Raw genomic sequence first — 20,765 nt, 5'->3', positions numbered from 1 at the left:
GACATCAGAAACCGGGTTGTTTACACATTGTCAATAGCACATTGGGGGAATCCTAATCTGGATGGGAGTTTATTATCATTTTACTGGGATAAAACCACGTGGTTTCATGCGAACACAGGCGCGTTCTGCCAATCAGAAATTCTGAAAGAGAAAGCGGTGTATAAGCATCGATTAATCCACCAAAGTCACTGAATCACGTGGTATTGAACAGCTGATGTCTGGTTAAGTCGCCATCTACTTTACAGTAAGTATGTTTATTAATTACATACTGTTTGACATGAGTACGTCTATTATTGTACGATTGGAACTTACCCTTTTCCTCTCTAGACCGATTCAGACCCCTTACACCCTTTCTAAGACCCCTTTTAAGACCCCTCAGACCTCTTTAGACCTTTACACCCTTTTCAGACCTTCACACATTCACACCATTTCAGACCAATACACCTTTTCAGACCTTTGCACCTTTTTCAGACCCATACACCTTGTTGTGGAAAACCATTCAGGTCCGCACAACTTTTAGTCCAACGGTTTGGTTTAATTGCATTTAGATCATCACATCATTCCTGTAAGTAGAAATACACAATAAGCATACGATGCGACATCTCATAAAGCCATTCATATCAGTCAATGCAAGCAAGCTAGATATTCTATAAAGGCGTACCATTAACGAGGCTACCGATGTAACATGTCACAAGGGAGAAGTCTCGGAGCACTGACACAGCAACGGGTCTTATAGTCACGCCCCTAGTGGGGACAACAATGACAGCGAGCAGCGAGCATCCCCACCCGGGTTCAGTACGGATACGATTTCACTACATTCACCCCCCGTCAGAATTATACGGCCGCGTGGCTAAAAGCGAGTGAGCGTCAGCATGGGCGCGGAGTATTAGTCGGCCCAACCGTAGCGGGCCGGGCGGCGAATTTCTCTGCCAGCACGCGTTCGAAATTCCCCGGGTACGGCGTCTCGTAACCCTGTAACCCCGGTGTCAGAGGCGTCAACAGGGTCGGGTGATGAAGGGGGTAACGCCAAGTCGTCGGACCCGGGCAGTCTCGACGGGGGGAGGGTCGGTGGACTGTCGGCGATGGGAGCGTCGGGAGAGGTCATAGTCTCATAGACGGGTTCGACTGGTTCGTCCGATTCCCTACTAAGGTCGTCGACCCCGCAAGGGGCAAGATGACGAACGGAGACAGTAGTCTCACGACCATCAGACGTCATCACACGAGCATGCTCAGGATTAGCCTGGAGAATCTGCACTTTGTCCACAAGGGGGTCGTACTTGCTCGCGCGAACTGCCCGTTTAAGGTAGGCCGGCCCGGGCCCAGCGAGCCAACTGGGCAAAGACCGTATACACCCCGAGCTCCTGGGGTGGTGGAAAAGACGCTCGTGGGGAGTTTGGTTAGTTGCCGTACTCAGGAGTGCCCGGATTGAGTTCAACGCCGCAGGTAGCGACCAAGCCCATTTATCGAGGCCCCGGCCGTGGGTCCGGAGATGGAGCATGACGGCCCTCCAGATAATCCCGTTGAAGCGTTCGATCTGCCCATTAGCCTGGGGTCTATACGGCGTGGTGTAACTAGACGCAACGTTGTTTTGGAGCAGATAGCCGCGCACCTCCTGAGACAAGAAGACTGCACCCCGGTCGGTATGGACATAGGCCGGGTAACCGAACATTGAGAACAAGTTCTGTAAGCAACGCATCACCGTGGCAGCAGTCATGTCCGCGCACATATAAGCAAAGGGGAATCGTGAGTACTCATCAACGATAGTGAGCAGATAGCGAGAGCCGCTCGACACCGGCAAAGGGCCCTTGAAATCCATCGCCAAGCGTTCCCACGGGCGTGTAGCCTTCACCAGAGTCCCCATAGGGGGGTTATAGAAACGCGGTTTGATTTCCGCGCAGATAGCGCAGTCGCGACAGATACGGCGGATATCGTCAATCGAGTAAGGGAGATTCCCACTCCGCACGAAATGAGCGAAACGCGTTACGCCGGGATGGCCCGCAGTAGCATGCAGCACCCGTAGGCCCTCCAACGAGGTGATACCAGCACATGTAGTGGGGCGCGATAAGGCATCGGCGGCCTGGTTATCCTTCCCTGGGCGATATTTGATGGTGTAACAGAAGTCGGCGAGTTCGATACGCCAGCGAGTGATTTTCTCGTTCTTAATGCGCTGGGCGTGTAAGGTGTCGTACATGAACGCAACGCTTTGCTGGTCCGTGATGATTTGGAAGCTCCGCCCGAGTAGGTACGGGCGCCATCGCCGAATAGACTCGACGATCGCATACGCTTCCTTTTCAACGGACGAGTGCCGCCGCTCAGCGGAGGTAAGAGTCCGTGAAAAGAAAGCCACGGGACGTCCCCCTTGGGAGAGGGTCGCCGCGATGGCCTGATCCGAGGCGTCACTTTCGAGGACGAACGAGCCGCTCTCGTCAATGGTTGCTACGGCGGCTCGGGCGATGTCGGTCTTAAGTCCTTCAAAGGCCGTCAATGCGGCCGAACTCAGGGGAAAGGTGTCGCAGGCCACAAGGGGGCGAAGTTTCGCGGAGAAATTTTGCACCCATTTGGAGTAATGGGCGAACAGCCCAAGGGCGCGTTTCAGGGAAGCCCGATCGCAGGGAGGGGCCATGTCGAGCAAAGGTCGCAGACGTTCCTTATCCGGAGAGACAGAGCCATGGGTCACGGTGTACCCCAGAAGATCTATGGTGCGTAGGGAGTATCGGCACTTATCCTCGTTCATAGTTAAGTGATACCGTTGCGCGACCTCAAGGAAGCGCTTCAGATTAGCGTCATGGTGCCCTTGGTCATATCCACAAACCGTAAGGTTATCGAGGTAGACGAAAACATCGGTTAAGTGCTCCCGCGCAACGAGGTCATCCATGGCCCTCTGGAAACAAGCGACCCCGTTCGTCACCCCAAAGGGCAATCGTGTAAATTGGTACAACCGCTGCCCCGACTCGAAAGCGGTATAGATACGATCCGCCCTAGAGATAGGGATCTGGTGGTACGCACTACGGAGATCGAGAGTACTATAGACCGAATACTGGGACACCTGTTGCACTAGCGCGTCCATCCCCGGAAGGGGGTAGGCATCCAGCTGTGTAAAGCGGTTAATCGTTTGGGAATAGTCGATTACCATGCGTTTGCGATGGGCCTCACTGCGCACCACTAAGACCTGGGCACGCCACGGTGACCTACTAGGTTCTATGATGCCGTCTTTCAAGAGCTGAGTCGTTTCGTCTGCAATGAATTGCATGTCCGCGCGGGAGTAGCGTCTCGATTTTACCGCGACAGGGGTACAGTCGGAGGTTAGATTGGGGAACAGCGAAAGCGGACGGACGTCCATTTGCGCTAGGGCGCACACCGTTAGCGCGTCGTCCGCCCCCACAACAAGAGTGTCAGGCCCACCGAACTCCATTACCAGACGTCCATGCAGCTTAAGAAAATCGTGTCCTAGCAGAATATCAGCACATAATGCGGGTAAAACCATAAGGTGTACATCAGGGAAAACCCGTCCCTTTAGCACTAGTTTCAATCGGCATTCCCCTTTTGTGCTAAGCCGGAGTCCCTGGGATGCCATGAAGATCCGTCGTGTAGACCGCCCGATCCGCCATCCATGCCTGAGCACAAGTCGCTGGTCGATAAAACTATCCGTAGATCCGGTGTCCACCAAGGCCTGAACACAATGGCCCTCAACCATAAGGGGAATAAGGGCTTGAGCCAGGCCAGACGAGGCAGCTGGGAGCGGGACTGAGCCCCCCGAATGGGTCGGACCAGCCTCGCGGGTGGATCCTACACCAGCAGCAGTTTTGCGATCGTGGCCGGAGTCTGCGTTGACCATGGGGAATCCATTATCGTCATCAGAGGGCTTTCCCCAGCATTCCGGTGTTTCGCGATTCAAAATCCGATGAGAAAAGGCCTCAGTAGTATTTGACATCGCCTTTTGACACTCCTGGCAGATAAAGGCTTCCGTTGTAGCCGAAATCGCCTTTTTCGTTTGGTCGCTTTGACAAAAGGCTTCCGTAGTATTCGAAATCGCCTTTTTCGTTTGGTCGCTTTGACAAAAGGCGTCCGTAGTAGTATTCGAAATCGCCTTTTTCGTTTGGTCGCTTTGACAAAAGGCTTCCGTAGTATTCGAAAGCTGTTTCTTCCCTTGCGTGGCTCGAGGTTTGGCCAAGGACGCGGCCTTTGTCCCCGATGGAGAATGAGACGGTGGTGGCTTTCCGGTGGCGCCAGTCAAGGTTGTCTGAGCGCCCAGCGGGCCGCAGCGAGGGGCCCTCCCCTTCGAAGACGGGTAAGGCGCTGGGCTCGTGGGTTCTGCTACAAGCCCGTTCAAGGTTGCCGCGCCTGCGCGACCGCGGCTGCGCGAGTCGAAGGGCCGCGAGCCGCGTGCCGATTTCTTGCAAACTTTCGCGTAATGTCCCTTTAGCGAGCACAAATGGCAAATAGCGTCACGTGCCGGACACACGACTCGGGCATGACGAGGCCCTCCACAAAAAAAACATGCGGCCCCGCGCAAGGCCTTGGGTCTGCTGGTCGTAACGGCAGCTGTCAGGGTAGGGTCATCCTCCGGAGCATCCCGGAGTTCAGCAGGCGGATCCACGTCCTCGTCAGTGGTCCTCTCCGGCCGGGCGTGTAGTGAGGTGCCCGCCAAAAGGCGCGTGCGATCATAGGCGTTCGATTGCATCCGCGCTTCAGTATACACCGTCGCTTGCTCAACCGCCGTAGCGAAGGTCAGGTCGGTCTTCTCCAAGAGTTTGAGACGTAGTTCCTGAGAGGAGACCCCTGCTATGAAGGCATCTAAAAGTCGATCATCTTTAGCCTGCTCGGGAGTCCGTGGCTGGGCGCTGTCCAGCATGAGCTGCCGGAGCTCCTGGGCGTAATGATCCATAGGCTCGTTGGGTTGCTGCCGTCGCGTCTGCAGCAAATAACGCGCATACACAGGGCTTTTTTCTTTTATATAAAGCCGCTTGAGCTCCGCGACGGTAAGATCATACGTCGTGCATTGAGCGACCGAGTGGTAGACCCGGTAGTCGATTTTTGAGTGTAATATTGCTAGCTTCGCGGCAGGCGTCGGAGCGGTATCAGGCTCATTAAAGAGATGCTCCAGTTGCTTGAGCCAGTGCTTGAGTTGCAAGCCTCCGTCCGTGGCTTGTGGGTCGGCGCTGAAAATGGACACCGTCAACGTCTTGTTGCCAGCCATGTCAGCAGATCATAAATGCAATTAAGTGTTGTGGAAAACCATTCAGGTCCGCACAACTTTTAGTCCAACGGTTTGGTTTAATTGCATTTAGATCATCACATCATTCCTGTAAGTAGAAATACACAATAAGCATACGATGCGACATCTCATAAAGCCATTCATATCAGTCAATGCAAGCAAGCTAGATATTCTATAAAGGCGTACCATTAACGAGGCTACCGATGTAACATGTCACAAGGGAGAAGTCTCGGAGCACTGACACAGCAACGGGTCTTATAGTCACGCCCCTAGTGGGGACAACAATGACAGCGAGCAGCGAGCATCCCCACCCGGGTTCAGTACGGATACGATTTCACTACACACCTTTTCAGACCCACACACACTTTCAGACATTTACACCCTTTTCAGACCTTTACACATTTACCTCTTTTCAGATTCGTACACCTTTTCAGCCATTTACACCCTTTTCAGACCTTACACATTTACCTCTTTTCAGATCCATACACCTTTTCAGCCATTTACACCTTTTTCAGACCTTTACAGATTAACATCTTTTTCAGACCTTTACACATTTATACCTCCTTCAGACCTTTGCCCTTCAGACAATTTACACCTTTTTAGATAATTTAGATCATTACCGTACACATTTTTAGACCACACCTTTTTGACCTTTACACCTTGTTAGACCTTTACATCATTACACCATTACATATTATTAGAAAATTTAGATCTTTCATTTGCAATAAATGACCTTTCATTTAGGAAATCCTTTCAATTAGTAAATCGTTTCATTTAGTAAATCGTTTCATTTAGTAAATCGTTTCATTTAGTAAATTCTTTCATTTATTAAATCCTTTTATTTAGTAAATCCATTCATTTAGTAAATCGTTTCATGTAGTAAATCTTTTCATTTAGTAAATCGTTTCATTTAGTCAATCGTTTCATTTAGTAAATCGTTTCATTTAGTAAATCCTTTAATTTAGTAAATCATTTCATTTAATCAATCCTTTCATTTAGAAAATCATTTCATTTAGTAAATCGTTTCATTTAGTAAAACCTTTCATTTCGTAAATCCTTTCATTTAGTAAATCCTTTCATTTCGTAAATCGTTTCATTTAGTAAAACCTTTAAGTTAGTAAATCCTTTCATTTAGTAAATCCTTTCATTTAGTAAATCCTTTCATTTAGTAAAACCTTTCATTTAGTAAATCCTTTCATTTAGAAAATCATTTCATTGAGTAAATCCTTTCATTTAGTAAATCCTTTCATTTAGTAAATCCTTTCATTTAGTAAATCGTTTCATTTAGTAAATCTTTTCATTCAGTAAATCCTTTCATTTCATAAATCGTTTCATTTAGTAAATCTTTTCATTTAGTAAATTCTTTCATTTAGTAAATCCTTTCATTTAGAAAATCATTTCATTCAGTAAATCCTTTCATTTAGTAAATCCTTTCATTTAGTAAATCCTGCCATTTAGTAAGTCCTTTCATTTAGTAAAACCTTTCATTTAGAAAATCATTTCAATTAGTAAATCCTTTCATTTAGTAAATCGTTTCATTTAGTAAAACCTTTCATTTAGTAAAGCCTTTCATTTAGTAAATCCTTTCATTTAGTAAATCCTGCCATTTAGTAAATCCTTTCATTTAGTAAAACCTTTCATTTAGAAAATCATTTCATTTAGTAAATCCTTTCATTTAGTAAATCGTTTCATTTAGTAAAACCTTTCATTTAGTAAATCCTTTCATTTAGAAAATCATTTCATTTAGTAAATCCTTTCATTTAGTAAATCCTTTCATTTAGTAAATCGTTTCATTTAGTAAATCATTTAATTTAGTAAATCTTTTAATTTAGTAAATCGTTTCATTTAGTAAAACCTTTAATTTAGTAAATCCTTTCATTCAGTAAATCCTTTCATTTAGTAAATTCTTTCATTTAGAAAATCATTTCATTTAGTAAATCCTTTCATTTAGTAAATCCTTTCATTTAGTAAATCCTTTCATTTAGTAAAACCTTTCATTTAGTAAATCCTTTCATTTAGTAAATCATTTCATTTAGTAAATCATTTAATTTAGTAAACCTTTTAATTTAGTAAATCGTTTCATTTAGTAAAACCTTTAATTTAGTAAATCCTTTCATTTAGTAAATCCTGCCATTTAGTAAATCCTTTCATTTAGTAAAACCTTTCATTTAGAAAATCATTTCATTAAGTAAATCCTTTCATTTAGTAAATCGTTTCATTTAGTAAAACCTTTCATTTAGTAAATTGTTTCATTTAGTAAAACCTTTCATTTAGTAAATCCTTTCATTTAGAAAATCATTTCATTTAGTAAATCCTTTCATTTAGTAAATCCTTTCATTTAGTAAATCCTTTCATTTAGTAAAACCTTTCATTTAGTAAATCCTTTCATTTAGTAAATCGTTTCATTTAGTAAATCATTTAATTTAGTAAATCTTTTAATTTAGTAAATCGTTTCATTTAGTAAAACCTTTAATTTAGTAAAGCCTTTCATTCAGTAAATCCTTTCATTTAGTAAATTCTTTCATTTATTAAATCCTTTAATTTAGTAAATCCTTTCATTTAGTTTATCGTTTCATTTAGTAAATATTTCCATTTAGTAAATTCTTTAATTTAGTCAATCGTTTCATCTCGTAAATCCTTTCATTTAGTAAATCCTTTCATTTAGTAAATCGTTTCATTTAGTAAAACCTTTCATTTAGTAAATTGTTTCATTTAGTAAAACCTTTCATTTAGTAAATCCTTTCATTTAGTAAATCGTTTCATTTAGTAAAACCTTTAATTTAGTAAATCCTTTCATTTAGTAAATCCTTTCATTTAGTAAATCCTTTCATTTAGAAAATCATTTCATTTAGTAAATCCTTTCATTTAGTAAATCCTTTCATTTAGTAAATCCTTTCATTTAGTAAAACCTTTCATTTAGTAAATCCTTTCATTTAGTAAATCATTTCATTTAGTAAATCATTTAATTTAGTAAATCTTTTAATTTAGTAAATCGTTTCATTTAGTAAAACCTTTAATTTAGTAAATCCTTTCATTTAGAAAAGCATTTCATTTAGTAAATCCTTTCATTTAGTAAATCGTTTCATCTAGTAAATCCTTTCATTTAGTAAATCCTTTCATTTAGTAAATCCTTCCATTTAGTAAATCCTTTCATTTAGTAAATCCTTTCATTTAGTAAATATTTTCATTCAGTAAATCCTTTCATTTCGTAAATCGTTTCATTTAGTAAATCTTTTCATGAAGTGAATTCTTTCATTTATTAAACCCTTTCATTTAGTAAATCCTTTCATTTAGTAAATCGTTTCATTTAGTAAAACCTTTCATTTAGTAAATCATTTCATTGAGTAAAACCTTTCATTTAGTAAATTCTTTCATTTCGTAAATTCTTTCATTTATTAAATCCTTTCATTTCGTAAAACCTTTCATTTAGTAAATCGTTTCATTTAGTAAAACCTTTCATTTAGTAAATCTTTTCATTCAGTAAATCCTTTCATTTCGTAAATCGTTTCATTTAGTAAATCTTTTCATGAAGTAAATTCTTTCATTTATTAAACCCTTTCATTTAGTAAATCCTTTCATTTAGTAAATCGTTTCATTTAGTAAAACCTTTCATTTAGTAAATCGTTTCATTGAGTAAAACCTTTCATTTAGTAAATCCTTTCATTTAGTAAATCCTGCCATTTAGTAAATCCTTTCATTTAGTAAAACCTTTCATTTAGAAAATCATTTCATTTAGTAAATCCTTTCATTTAGTAAATCGTTTCATTTAGTAAAACCTTTCATTTAGTAAATTGTTTCATTTAGTAAAACCTTTCATTTAGTAAATCCTTTCATTTAGAAAATCATTTCATTTAGTAAATCCTTTCATTTAGTAAATCCTTTCATTTAGTAAATCCTTTCATTTAGTAAAACCTTTCATTTAGTAAATCCTTTCATTTAGTAAATCGTTTCATTTAGTAAATCATTTAATTTAGTAAATCTTTTAATTTAGTAAATCGTTTCATTTAGTAAAACCTTTAATTTAGTAAATCCTTTCATTCAGTAAATCCTTTCATTTAGTAAATTCTTTCATTTATTAAATCCTTTAATTTAGTAAATCCTTTCATTTAGTAAATATTTCCATTTAGTAAATTCTTTCATTTAGTCAATCGTTTCATCTCGTAAATCCTTTCATTTAGTAAATCCTTTCATTTAGTAAATCGTTTCATTTAGTAAAACCTTTCATTTAGTAAATTGTTTCATTTAGTAAAACCTTTCATTTATTAAATCCTTTCATTTAGTAAATCGTTTCATTTAGTAAAACCTTTAATTTAGTAAATCCTTTCATTTAGTAAATCCTTTCATTTAGTAAATCCTTTCATTTAGAAAATCATTTCATTTAGTAAATCCTTTCATTTAGTAAATCTTTTCATTTAGTAAATCCTTTCATTTAGTAAAACCTTTCATTTAGTAAATCCTTTCATTTAGTAAATCATTTCATTTAGTAAATCATTTAATTTAGTAAATCTTTTAATTTAGTAAATCGTTTCATTTAGTAAAACCTTTAATTTAGTAAATCCTTTCATTTAGAAAAGCATTTCATTTAGTAAATCCTTTCATTTAGTAAATCGTTTCATCTAGTAAATCCTTTCATTTAGTAAATCCTTTCATTTAGTAAATCCTTCCATTTAGTAAATCCTTTCATTTAGTAAATCCTTTCATTTAGTAAATCTTTTCATTCAGTAAATCCTTTCATTTCGTAAATCGTTTCATTTAGTAAATCTTTTCATGAAGTGAATTCTTTCATTTATTAAACCCTTTCATTTCGTAAATCCTTTCATTTAGTAAATCGTTTCATTTAGTAAAACCTTTCATTTAGTAAATCGTTTCATTGAGTAAAACCTTTCATTTAGTAAATTCTTTCATTTCGTAAATTCTTTCATTTATTAAATCCTTTCATTTCGTAAAACCTTTCATTTAGTAAATCGTTTCATTTAGTAAAACCTTTCATTTAGTAAATCTTTTCATTCAGTAAATCCTTTCATTTCGTAAATCGTTTCATTTAGTAAATCTTTTCATGAAGTAAATTCTTTCATTTATTAAACCCTTTCATTTAGTAAATCCTTTCATTTAGTAAATCGTTTCATTTAGTAAAACCTTTCATTTAGTAAATCGTTTCATTGAGTAAAACCTTTCATTTAGTAAATCCTTTCATTTAGTAAATCCTTTCATTTAGTAAATCCTGCCATTTAGTAAATCCTTTCATTTAGTAAATCCTTTCATTTGGAAAATCATTTCATTTAGTAAATCCTTTCATTTAGTAAAACCTTTCATTTAGTAAATCCTTTCATTTAGTAAATCGTTTCATTTAGTAAATCTTTTCATTTAGTAAATCCTTTCATTTAGTAAATCGTTTCATTTAGTAAATCTTTTCATGTAGTAAATTCTTTCATTTATTAAATCCTTTCATTTAGTAAATCCTTTCATTTAGTAAATCGTTTCATTTCATAAATCTTTTCATTTAGTAAATTCTTTCATTTAGTAAATCGTTTCATCTCGTAAATCCTTTCATTTAGTAAATCGTTTCATTTAGTAAATCCTTTCATTGAGTAAATCGTTTCATTTAGTAAATATTTTAATTGAGTAAATCGTTTCATTTCGTAAAACCTTTAATTTGGTAAATCCTTTCATTTAGTAAATCCTTTCATTTAGTAAATCCTTTCATTTAGTAAATCCTTTCATTTAGTAAATTCTTTCATTTATTAAATCCTTTCATTTAGTAAATTCTTTCATTTAGTAAATCGTTTCATCTAGTAAATCCTTTCATTTTGTAAATCCTTTCATTTAGTAAATCGTTTCATTTAGTAAAACCTTTCATTTAGAAAATCATTTCATTTAGTAAATCCTTTCATTTAGTAAATCGTTTCATTTAGTAAAACCTTTCATTTAGTAAATTGTTTCATTTAGTAAAACCTTTCATTTAGTAAATCCTTTCATTTAGAAAATCATTTCATTTAGTAAATCCTTTCATTTAGTAAATCCTTTCATTTAGTAAATCCTTTCATTTAGTAAAACCTTTCATTTAGTAAATCCTTTCATTTAGTAAATCGTTTCATTTAGTAAATCATTTAATTTAGTAAATCTTTTAATTTAGTAAATCGTTTCATTTAGTAAAACCTTTAATTTAGTAAAGCCTTTCATTCAGTAAATCCTTTCATTTAGTAAATTCTTTCATTTATTAAATCCTTTAATTTAGTAAATCCTTTCATTTAGTTTATCGTTTCATTTAGTAAATATTTCCATTTAGTAAATTCTTTAATTTAGTCAATCGTTTCATCTCGTAAATCCTTACATTTAGTAAATCCTTTCATTTCGTAAATCGTTTCATTTAGTAAAACCTTTCATTTAGTAAATTGTTTCATTTAGTAAAACCTTTCATTTAGTAAATCCTTTCATTTAGTAAATCGTTTCATTTAGTAAAACCTTTAATTTAGTAAATCCTTTCATTTAGTAAATCCTTTCATTTAGTAAATCCTTTCATTTAGAAAATCATTTCATTTAGTAAATCCTTTCATTTAGTAAATCCTTTCATTTAGTAAATCCTTTCATTTAGTAAAACCTTTCATTTAGTAAATCCTTTCATTTAGTAAATCATTTCATTTAGTAAATCATTTAATTTAGTAAATCTTTTAATTTAGTAAATCGTTTCATTTAGTAAAACCTTTAATTTAGTAAATCCTTTCATTTAGAAAAGCATTTCATTTAGTAAATCCTTTCATTTAGTAAATCGTTTCATCTAGTAAATCCTTTCATTTAGTAAATCCTTTCATTTAGTAAATCCTTCCATTTAGTAAATCCTTTCATTTAGTAAATCCTTTCATTTAGTAAATATTTTCATTCAGTAAATCCTTTCATTTCGTAAATCGTTTCATTTAGTAAATCTTTTCATGAAGTGAATTCTTTCATTTATTAAACCCTTTCATTTAGTAAATCCTTTCATTTAGTAAATCGTTTCATTTAGTAAAACCTTTCATTTAGTAAATCATTTCATTGAGTAAAACCTTTCATTTAGTAAATTCTTTCATTTCGTAAATTCTTTCATTTATTAAATCCTTTCATTTCGTAAAACCTTTCATTTAGTAAATCGTTTCATTTAGTAAAACCTTTCATTTAGTAAATCTTTTCATTCAGTAAATCCTTTCATTTCGTAAATCGTTTCATTTAGTAAATCTTTTCATGAAGTAAATTCTTTCATTTATTAAACCCTTTCATTTAGTAAATCCTTTCATTTAGTAAATCGTTTCATTTAGTAAAACCTTTCATTTAGTAAATCGTTTCATTGAGTAAAACCTTTCATTTAGTAAATCCTTTCATTTAGTAAATCCTTTCATTTAGTAAATCCTGCCATTTAGTAAATCCTTTCATTTAGTAAATGCTTTCATTTGGAAAATCATTTCATTTAGTAAATCCTTTCATTTAGTAAATCCTTTCATTTAGTAAATCCTTTCATTTAGTAAAACCTTTCATTTAGTAAATCCTTTCATTTAGAGAATCATTTCATTGAGTAAATCCTTTCATTTAGTAAATCCTTTCATTTAGTAAATCCTTTCATTTAGTAAATCGTTTCATTTAGTAAATCTTTTCATTCAGTAAATCCTTTCATTTAGTAAATCCTTTCATTTAGTAAATCCTTTCATTTAGTAAATCCTGCCATTTAGTAAATCCTTTCATTTAGTAAAACCTTTCATTTAGAAAATCATTTCATTTAGTAAATCTTTTCATTTAGTAAATCGTTTCATTTAGTAAAACCTTTCATTTAGTGAAGCCTTTCATTTAGTAAATCCTTTCATTTAGTAAATCCTGCCATTTAGTAAATCCTTTCATTTAGTAAAACCTTTCATTTAGAAAATCATTTCATTTAGTAAATCCTTTCATTTAGTAAATCGTTTCATTTAGTAAAACCTTTCATTTAGTAAATTGTTTCATTTAGTAAAACCTTTCATTTAGTAAATCCTTTCATTTAGAAAATCATTTCATTTAGTAAATCCTTTCATTTAGTAAATCCTTTCATTTAGTAAATCCTTTCATTTAGTAAAACCTTTCATTTAGTAAATCCTTTCATTTAGTAAATCGTTTCATTTAGTAAATCATTTAATTTAGTAAATCTTTTAATTTAGTAAATCGTTTCATTTAGTAAAACCTTTAATTTAGTAAATCCTTTCATTCAGTAAATCCTTTCATTTAGTAAATTCTTTCATTTATTAAATCCTTTAATTTAGTAAATCCTTTCATTTAGTAAATATTTCCATTTAGTAAATTCTTTCATTTAGTCAATCGTTTCATCTCGTAAATCCTTTCATTTAGTAAATCCTTTCATTTAGTAAATCGTTTCATTTAGTAAAACCTTTCATTTAGTAAATTGTTTCATTTAGTAAAACCTTTCATTTATTAAATCCTTTCATTTAGTAAATCGTTTCATTTAGTAAAACCTTTAATTTAGTAAATCCTTTCATTTAGTAAATCCTTTCATTTAGTAAATCCTTTCATTTAGAAAATCATTTCATTTAGTAAATCCTTTCATTTAGTAAATCCTTTCATTTAGTAAATCCTTTCATTTAGTAAAACCTTTCATTTAGTAAATCCTTTCATTTAGTAAATCATTTCATTTAGTAAATCATTTAATTTAGTAAATCTTTTAATTTAGTAAATCGTTTCATTTAGTAAAACCTTTAATTTAGTAAATCCTTTCATTTAGAAAAGCATTTCATTTAGTAAATCCTTTCATTTAGTAAATCGTTTCATCTAGTAAATCCTTTCATTTAGTAAATCCTTTCATTTAGTAAATCCTTCCATTTAGTAAATCCTTTCATTTAGTAAATCCTTTCATTTAGTAAATCTTTTCATTCAGTAAATCCTTTCATTTCGTAAATCGTTTCATTTAGTAAATCTTTTCATGAAGTGAATTCTTTCATTTATTAAACCCTTTCATTTCGTAAATCCTTTCATTTAGTAAATCGTTTCATTTAGTAAAACCTTTCATTTAGTAAATCGTTTCATTGAGTAAAACCTTTCATTTAGTAAATTCTTTCATTTCGTAAATTCTTTCATTTATTAAATCCTTTCATTTCGTAAAACCTTTCATTTAGTAAATCGTTTCATTTAGTAAAACCTTTCATTTAGTAAATCTTTTCATTCAGTAAATCCTTTCATTTCGTAAATCATTTCATTTAGTAAATCTTTTCATGAAGTAAATTCTTTCATTTATTAAACCCTTTCATTTAGTAAATCCTTTCATTTAGTAAATCGTTTCATTTAGTAAAACCTTTCATTTAGTAAATCGTTTCATTGAGTAAAACCTTTCATTTAGTAAATCCTTTCATTTAGTAAATCCTTTCATTTAGTAAATCCTGCCATTTAGTAAATCCTTTCATTTAGTAAATCCTTTCATTTGGAAAATCATTTCATTTAGTAAATCCTTTCATTTAGTAAAACCTTTCATTTAGTAAATCCTTTCATTTAGTAAATCGTTTCATTTAGTAAATCTTTTCATTTAGTAAATCCTTTCATTTAGTAAATCGTTTCATTTAGTAAATCTTTTCATGTAGTAAATTCTTTCATTTATTAAATCCTTTCATTTAGTAAATCCTTTCATTTAGTAAATCGTTTCATTTCATAAATCTTTTCATTTAGTAAATTCTTTCATTTAGTAAATCGTTTCATCTCGTAAATCCTTTCATTTAGTAAATCGTTTCATTTAGTAAATCCTTTCATTGAGTAAATCGTTTCATTTAGTAAATATTTTAATTGAGTAAATCGTTTCATTTCGTAAAACCTTTAATTTGGTAAATCCTTTCATTTAGTAAATCCTTTCATTTAGTAAATCCTTTCATTTAGTAAATCCTTTCATTTAGTAAATTCTTTCATTTATTAAATCCTTTCATTTAGTAAATTCTTTCATTTAGTAAATCGTTTCATCTAGTAAATCCTTTCATTTTGTAAATCCTTTCATTTAGTAAATCGTTTCATTTAGTAAAACCTTTCATTTAGTAAATTGTTTCATTTAGTAAAACCTTTCATTTAGTAAATCGTTTCATTTAGTAAATCCTTTAATTTAGTAAATCGTTTCATTTAGTAAAACCTTTAATTTAGTCAATCCTTTCATTTAGTAAATCCTTTCATTTAGTAAATCCTTTCATTTAGTAAATCCTTTCATTTAGTAAATCCTGCCATTTAGTAAATCCTTTCATTTCGTAAAACCTTTCATTTAGAAAATCATTTCATTTAGAAAATCATTTCATTTAGTAAATCCTTTCATTTAGTAAAACCTTTCATTTAGTAAATCCTTTAATTTAGTAAATCGTTTCATTTAGTAAATCCTTTAATTTAGTAAATCGTTTCATTTCGTAAAACCTTTCATTTAGTAAATCCTTTCATTTAGTAAATCCTTTCATTTAGTAAATCCTTTCATTTCGTAAATCCTTTCATTTAGTAAATCTTTTCATTTCGTAAATTCTTTCATTTATTAAATCCTTTCATTTAGTAAATCGTTTCATTTAGTTTATCGTTTCATTTAGTAAATCTTTTCATTTAGTAAATTCTTTCATTTAGTAAATCGTTTCATCCAGTAAATCCTTTCATTTAGTAAATCCTTTCATTTAGTAAATCCTTTCATTTAGTAAATCGTTTCATTTAGTAAAACCTTTCATTTTGTAAATTGTTTCATTTAGTAAAACCTTTCATTTAGTAAATCCTTTCATTTAGTAAATCCTGCCATTTAGTAAAACCTTTCATTTAGAAAATCATTTCATTTAGTAAATCCTTTCATTTAGTAAATCCTTTCATTGAGTAAAACCTTTCATTTAGTAAATCCTTTCATTTAGTAAATCCTTTCATTCAGTAAATCGTTTCATTTAGTGAAACCTTTCATTTAGTAAATCGTTTCATTTAGTAAAACCTTTCATTTTGTAAATCGCTTCATTTAGTAAAACCTTTCATTTAGTAAATCCTTTCATTTAGTAAATCCTTTCATTTCGTAAATCGTTTCATCTAATAAAACCTTTCATTTAAATGACGTCATAATTAAGGTAACGATAGCATCATCCTTAACATATCTTATTCCCCTCGTAGAGTACTTGACAATGAGCCATGTATTCCATGGAGCGGTTTCAGAGATACAGATTTAACTTTTTTCGATTTTTCAAAGATGGCACCTGTACCACGTGACCTGTGACGTAATAAAAATATTTTTCATTTTTTTATTATACAAGCTGAGTTACTCCGATGGTAACATTTCGCGCCAATCGGGCCAACAGTTGCAGAGAAAATGATTTTTAAAATGCAGACATGTATTGCATACGCACCTGAATGCTTAACTGAGTTTTCGCTCCTTGTGGGCAGGCTAATTACAAACAAAGACTTCAACAAACACTTTCCATTTCATCAGTATCTTTTCTTTGTTTCAATTTTCCCCAAGGGGGTGCACCATTCCCGGAGGTACTGCAATACCGGGTCGATACGTGGAGCGGACGGAGCAAGCCCCTAAAATCCAACTCCCGATACCAAAAATCCATTTAATAGACGAGTCCCGCATTGCAGGACATATCAGCTATTAAACTAATAAGAACAGAGTTATTAACATCAATCTTAGCCAAAAGGCCGAGAAGCGATAACTAAAAAATAATTCAAAAATCCTTTTCCATGAGGATCACCTTTATTATTCAGCGGCGCCGATTCAGGGAAAATCCAAATTCCCTCGAAATGTCCTCCCGTTCGGCGCCTCCATTGCAGCTCCGAGCCTCCGTCCATATTCTGCTATTAAACAATTCCGATGTGATATATTCATGTTGTTTATGTTAGGAGAAATATAGGATTTAGTGGATGAAGAACAACAGGAAGAGGGAGCGAGAGCTGTAACATCACGTGATTTCCTCGGGAAGTCAGAGCCGCGCCAGGTGTAAAAACGCGGCATTCTCGTCTCTGGATCGACATTCCAATGGAATTGGACATCAGAAACCGGGTTGTTTACACATTGTCAATAGCACATTGGGGGAATCCTAATCTGGATGGGAGTTTATTATCATTTTACTGGGATAAAACCACGTGGTTTCATGCGAACACAGGCGCGTTCTGTATTGTGGCCTTCAGTGGTGTCAACTAAAAGTGGTTCACCTGTATGGCATAGGTGCCACGTTGACCCATAGGTCCATCCACGGGTGCCAATCAGAAATTCTGAAAGAGAAAGCGGTGTATAAGCATCGATTAATCCACCAAAGTCGCTGAATCACGTGGTATTGAACAGCTGATGTCTGGTTAAGTCGCCATCTACTTTACAGTAAGTATGTCTATTAATTACATACTGTTTGACATGAGTACGTCTATTATTGTACGATTGGAACTTACCCTTTTCCTCTCTAGACCGATTCAGACCCCTTACACCCTTTCTAAGACCCCTTTTAAGACCCCTCAGACCTCTTTAGACCTTTACACCCTTTTCAGACCTTCACACATTCACACCATTTCAGACCCATACACCTTTTCAGACCTTTGCACCTTTTTCAGACCCATACACCTTTTCAGACCCACACACCTTTTCAGACATTTACACCCTTTTCAGACCTTTACACATTTACCTCTTTTCAGATTCGTACACCTTTTCAGCCATTTACACCCTTTTCAGACCTTACACATTTACCTCTTTTCAGATCCATACACCTTTTCAGCCATTTACACCTTTTTCAGACCTTTACAGATTAACATCTTTTTCAGACCTTTACACATTTATACCTCCTTCAGACCTTTGCCCTTCAGACAATTTACACCTTTTTAGATAATTTAGATCATTACCGTACACATTTTTAGACCACACCTTTTTGACCTTTACACCTTGTTAGACCTTTACATCATTACACCATTACATATTATTAGAAAATTTAGATCTTTCATTTGCAATAAATGACCTTTCATTTAGGAAATCCTTTCAATTAGTAAATCGTTTCATTTAGTAAATCGTTTCATTTAGTAAATCGTTTCATTTAGTAAATTCTTTTATTTAGTAAATCGTTTCATTTAGTAAATCCTTTCATTTCGTAAATCGTTTCATTTAGTAAATCGTTTCATTTAGTAAAACCTTTCATTTAGTAAATCTTTTCATTTAGTAAATCCTTTCATTTACTAAATCCTTTCATTTAGTAAATCTTTTCATTTAGTAAATTCTTTCATTTATTAAATCCTTTTATTTAGTAAATCCATTCATTTAGTAAATCGTTTCATGTAGTAAATCTTTTCATTTAGTAAATCGTTTCATTTAGTCAATCGTTTCATTTAGTAAATCGTTTCATTTAGTAAATCCTTTAATTTAGTAAATCATTTCATTTAATCAATCCTTTCATTTAGAAAATCATTTCATTTAGTAAATCGTTTCATTTAGTAAAACCTTTCATTTCGTAAATCCTTTCATTTAGTAAATCCTTTCATTTCGTAAATCGTTTCATTTAGTAAAACCTTTAAGTTAGTAAATCCTTTCATTTAGTAAATCCTTTCATTTAGTAAATCCTTTCATTTAGTAAAACCTTTCATTTAGTAAATCCTTTCATTTAGAAAATCATTTCATTGAGTAAATCCTTTCATTTAGTAAATCCTTTCATTTAGTAAATCCTTTCATTTAGTAAATCGTTTCATTTAGTAAATCTTTTCATTCAGTAAATCCTTTCATTTCGTAAATCGTTTCATTTAGTAAATCTTTTCATTAAGTAAATTCTTTCATTTAGTAAATCCTTTCATTTAGAAAATCATTTCATTTAGTAAATCCTTTCATTTAGTAAATCCTTTCCTTTAGTAAATCCTTTCATTTAGTAAATCCTGCCATTTAGTAAATCCTTTCATTTAGTAAAACCTTTCATTTAGAAAATCATTTCATTTAGTAAATCCTTTCATTTAGTAAATCGTTTCATTTAGTAAAACCTTTCATTTAGTAAAGCCTTTCATTTAGTAAATCCTTTCATTTAGTAAATCCTGCCATTTAGTAAATCCTTTCATTTAGTAAAACCTTTCATTTAGAAAATCATTTCATTTAGTAAAACCTTTCATTTAGAAAATCATTTCATTTAGTAAATCCTTTCATTTAGTAAATCGTTTCATTTAGTAAAACCTTTCATTTAGTAAATTGTTTCATTTAGTAAAACCTTTCATCTATCTATAATTCCAGTAATCTCTGTGTGTGTGTGTGTGTGTGTGTGTGTCTGTGTGTGTGTTTGTTTGTTTGTCTGTGACCGCTGTTTCTCGACAACCACGGGTCCGATATACTTGCAACTTTCCAGGTATATTGCTGGGGACCCGAGGATGTGCCTTTTCAAGGTTTGAAATTAATCGGACAAGTAGTTACCGAGCTATGTCCAAAAAACGATTCAACCAATCAGAGAGCAGCGAGCTATCACGTGTGCCGAACGTGGCGAACAGACTCTGCCTCGGACGGCACATTTGAGAGCGTATTCATTTATTTCACGTTGGCAAACTATGTTGGCGTTAAACTATGTTTTAAAACTAATTAAAACTAATTTGCGATTCTTTCGCTTTCCTGCGCGTTTGTGCACGCTATGGCGATTTCTTTACCAAACTCCGCAAGCCGTTCGCTTTGGACCAAACCATTTCATGTAAATAGAGGGGGGGGATTGTCACCGTACTCGCAAGCCGTTCGCTTTGGACCAAACCATTTCATGTAAATAGAGGGGGGGGGGATATAATTTTAGATATATATATATAGTACGGGCATGCCCTAGTCTATCTATAATTCCAGTAATCTCTGTGTGTATGTATGTATGTATGTATGTATGTATGTATGTATGTCTGTGACCGCTGTTTCTCGACAACTACGGGTCCGATATACTTTAAACTTGCCAGGTATATTGCTGGGGACCCGAGGATGTGCCTTTTCAAGGTTTCATATTAATCGGACAAGTAGTTACCGAGCTATGTCCAAAAAACGATTCAACCAATCAGAGAGCAGCGAGCTATCACGTGTGCTGAACGTGCCGAACAGACTCTGCCTCGGACGGCACATTTGAGAGCGTATTCATTTATTTCACGTTGGCAAACTATGTTGCCGCTATGTTGGCGTTAAACTATGTTTTAAAACTAATTAAAACTAATTTGCGATTCTTTCGCTTTCCTGCGCGTTTGTGCACGTTATGGCGATTTCTTTACCAAACTCCGCAAGCCGTTCGCTTTGGACCAAACCATTTCATGTAAATAGAGGGGGGGGGGGGGGGGGGGATTGTCACCGTACTCGCAAGCCGTTCGCTTTGGACCAAACCATTTCATGTAAATAGAGGGGGGGGATTGTCACCGTACTCGCAAGCCGTTCGCTTTGGACCAAACCATTTCATGTAAATAGAGGGGGGGGGGGATATAATTTTAGATATATATATAGTACGGGCATGCCCTAGTTTAGTAAATCCTTTCATTTAGAAAATCATTTCATTTAGTAAATCCTTTCATTTAGTAAATCCTTTCATTTAGTAAATCCTTTCATTTAGTAAAACCTTTCATTTAGTAAATCCTTTCATTTAGTAAATCG

The 20,765-nt window shown here is 34.4% G+C and overlaps 1 protein-coding gene and 1 non-coding gene across 2 annotated transcripts; both read right to left on the bottom strand.

The window, feature by feature from the left end:
- Positions 1–104: 104 nt before the first annotated feature.
- On the bottom strand, positions 105–5,455 carry LOC144890703 (uncharacterized). The gene is made up of 4 exons (XM_078772189.1): positions 5,402–5,455; positions 3,726–5,303; positions 427–481; positions 105–125 (listed from the first exon to the last, which is right to left on the bottom strand). Exons 2-4 carry the CDS (start codon positions 5,195–5,197, stop codon positions 105–107), a joined length of 1,548 nt encoding a protein of 515 aa, XP_078628315.1. The 5' UTR covers positions 5,198–5,303; positions 5,402–5,455.
- An 11,210-nt stretch (positions 5,456–16,665) lies between these two features.
- On the bottom strand, positions 16,666–16,861 carry LOC137419685 (U2 spliceosomal RNA). The gene has a single exon (XR_010982986.2). It is a non-coding gene; the product is annotated as a U2 spliceosomal RNA (small nuclear RNA).
- Positions 16,862–20,765: the final 3,904 nt, after the last annotated feature.

This window comes from Myxine glutinosa, chromosome 1, assembly GCF_964187855.1.
Source record: "Myxine glutinosa chromosome 1, kmMyxGlut1.1, whole genome shotgun sequence".
Taxonomy (NCBI): Eukaryota; Metazoa; Chordata; class Myxini; order Myxiniformes; family Myxinidae; genus Myxine; species Myxine glutinosa.
This window is presented reverse-complemented; position numbering and strand designations above follow the sequence as displayed.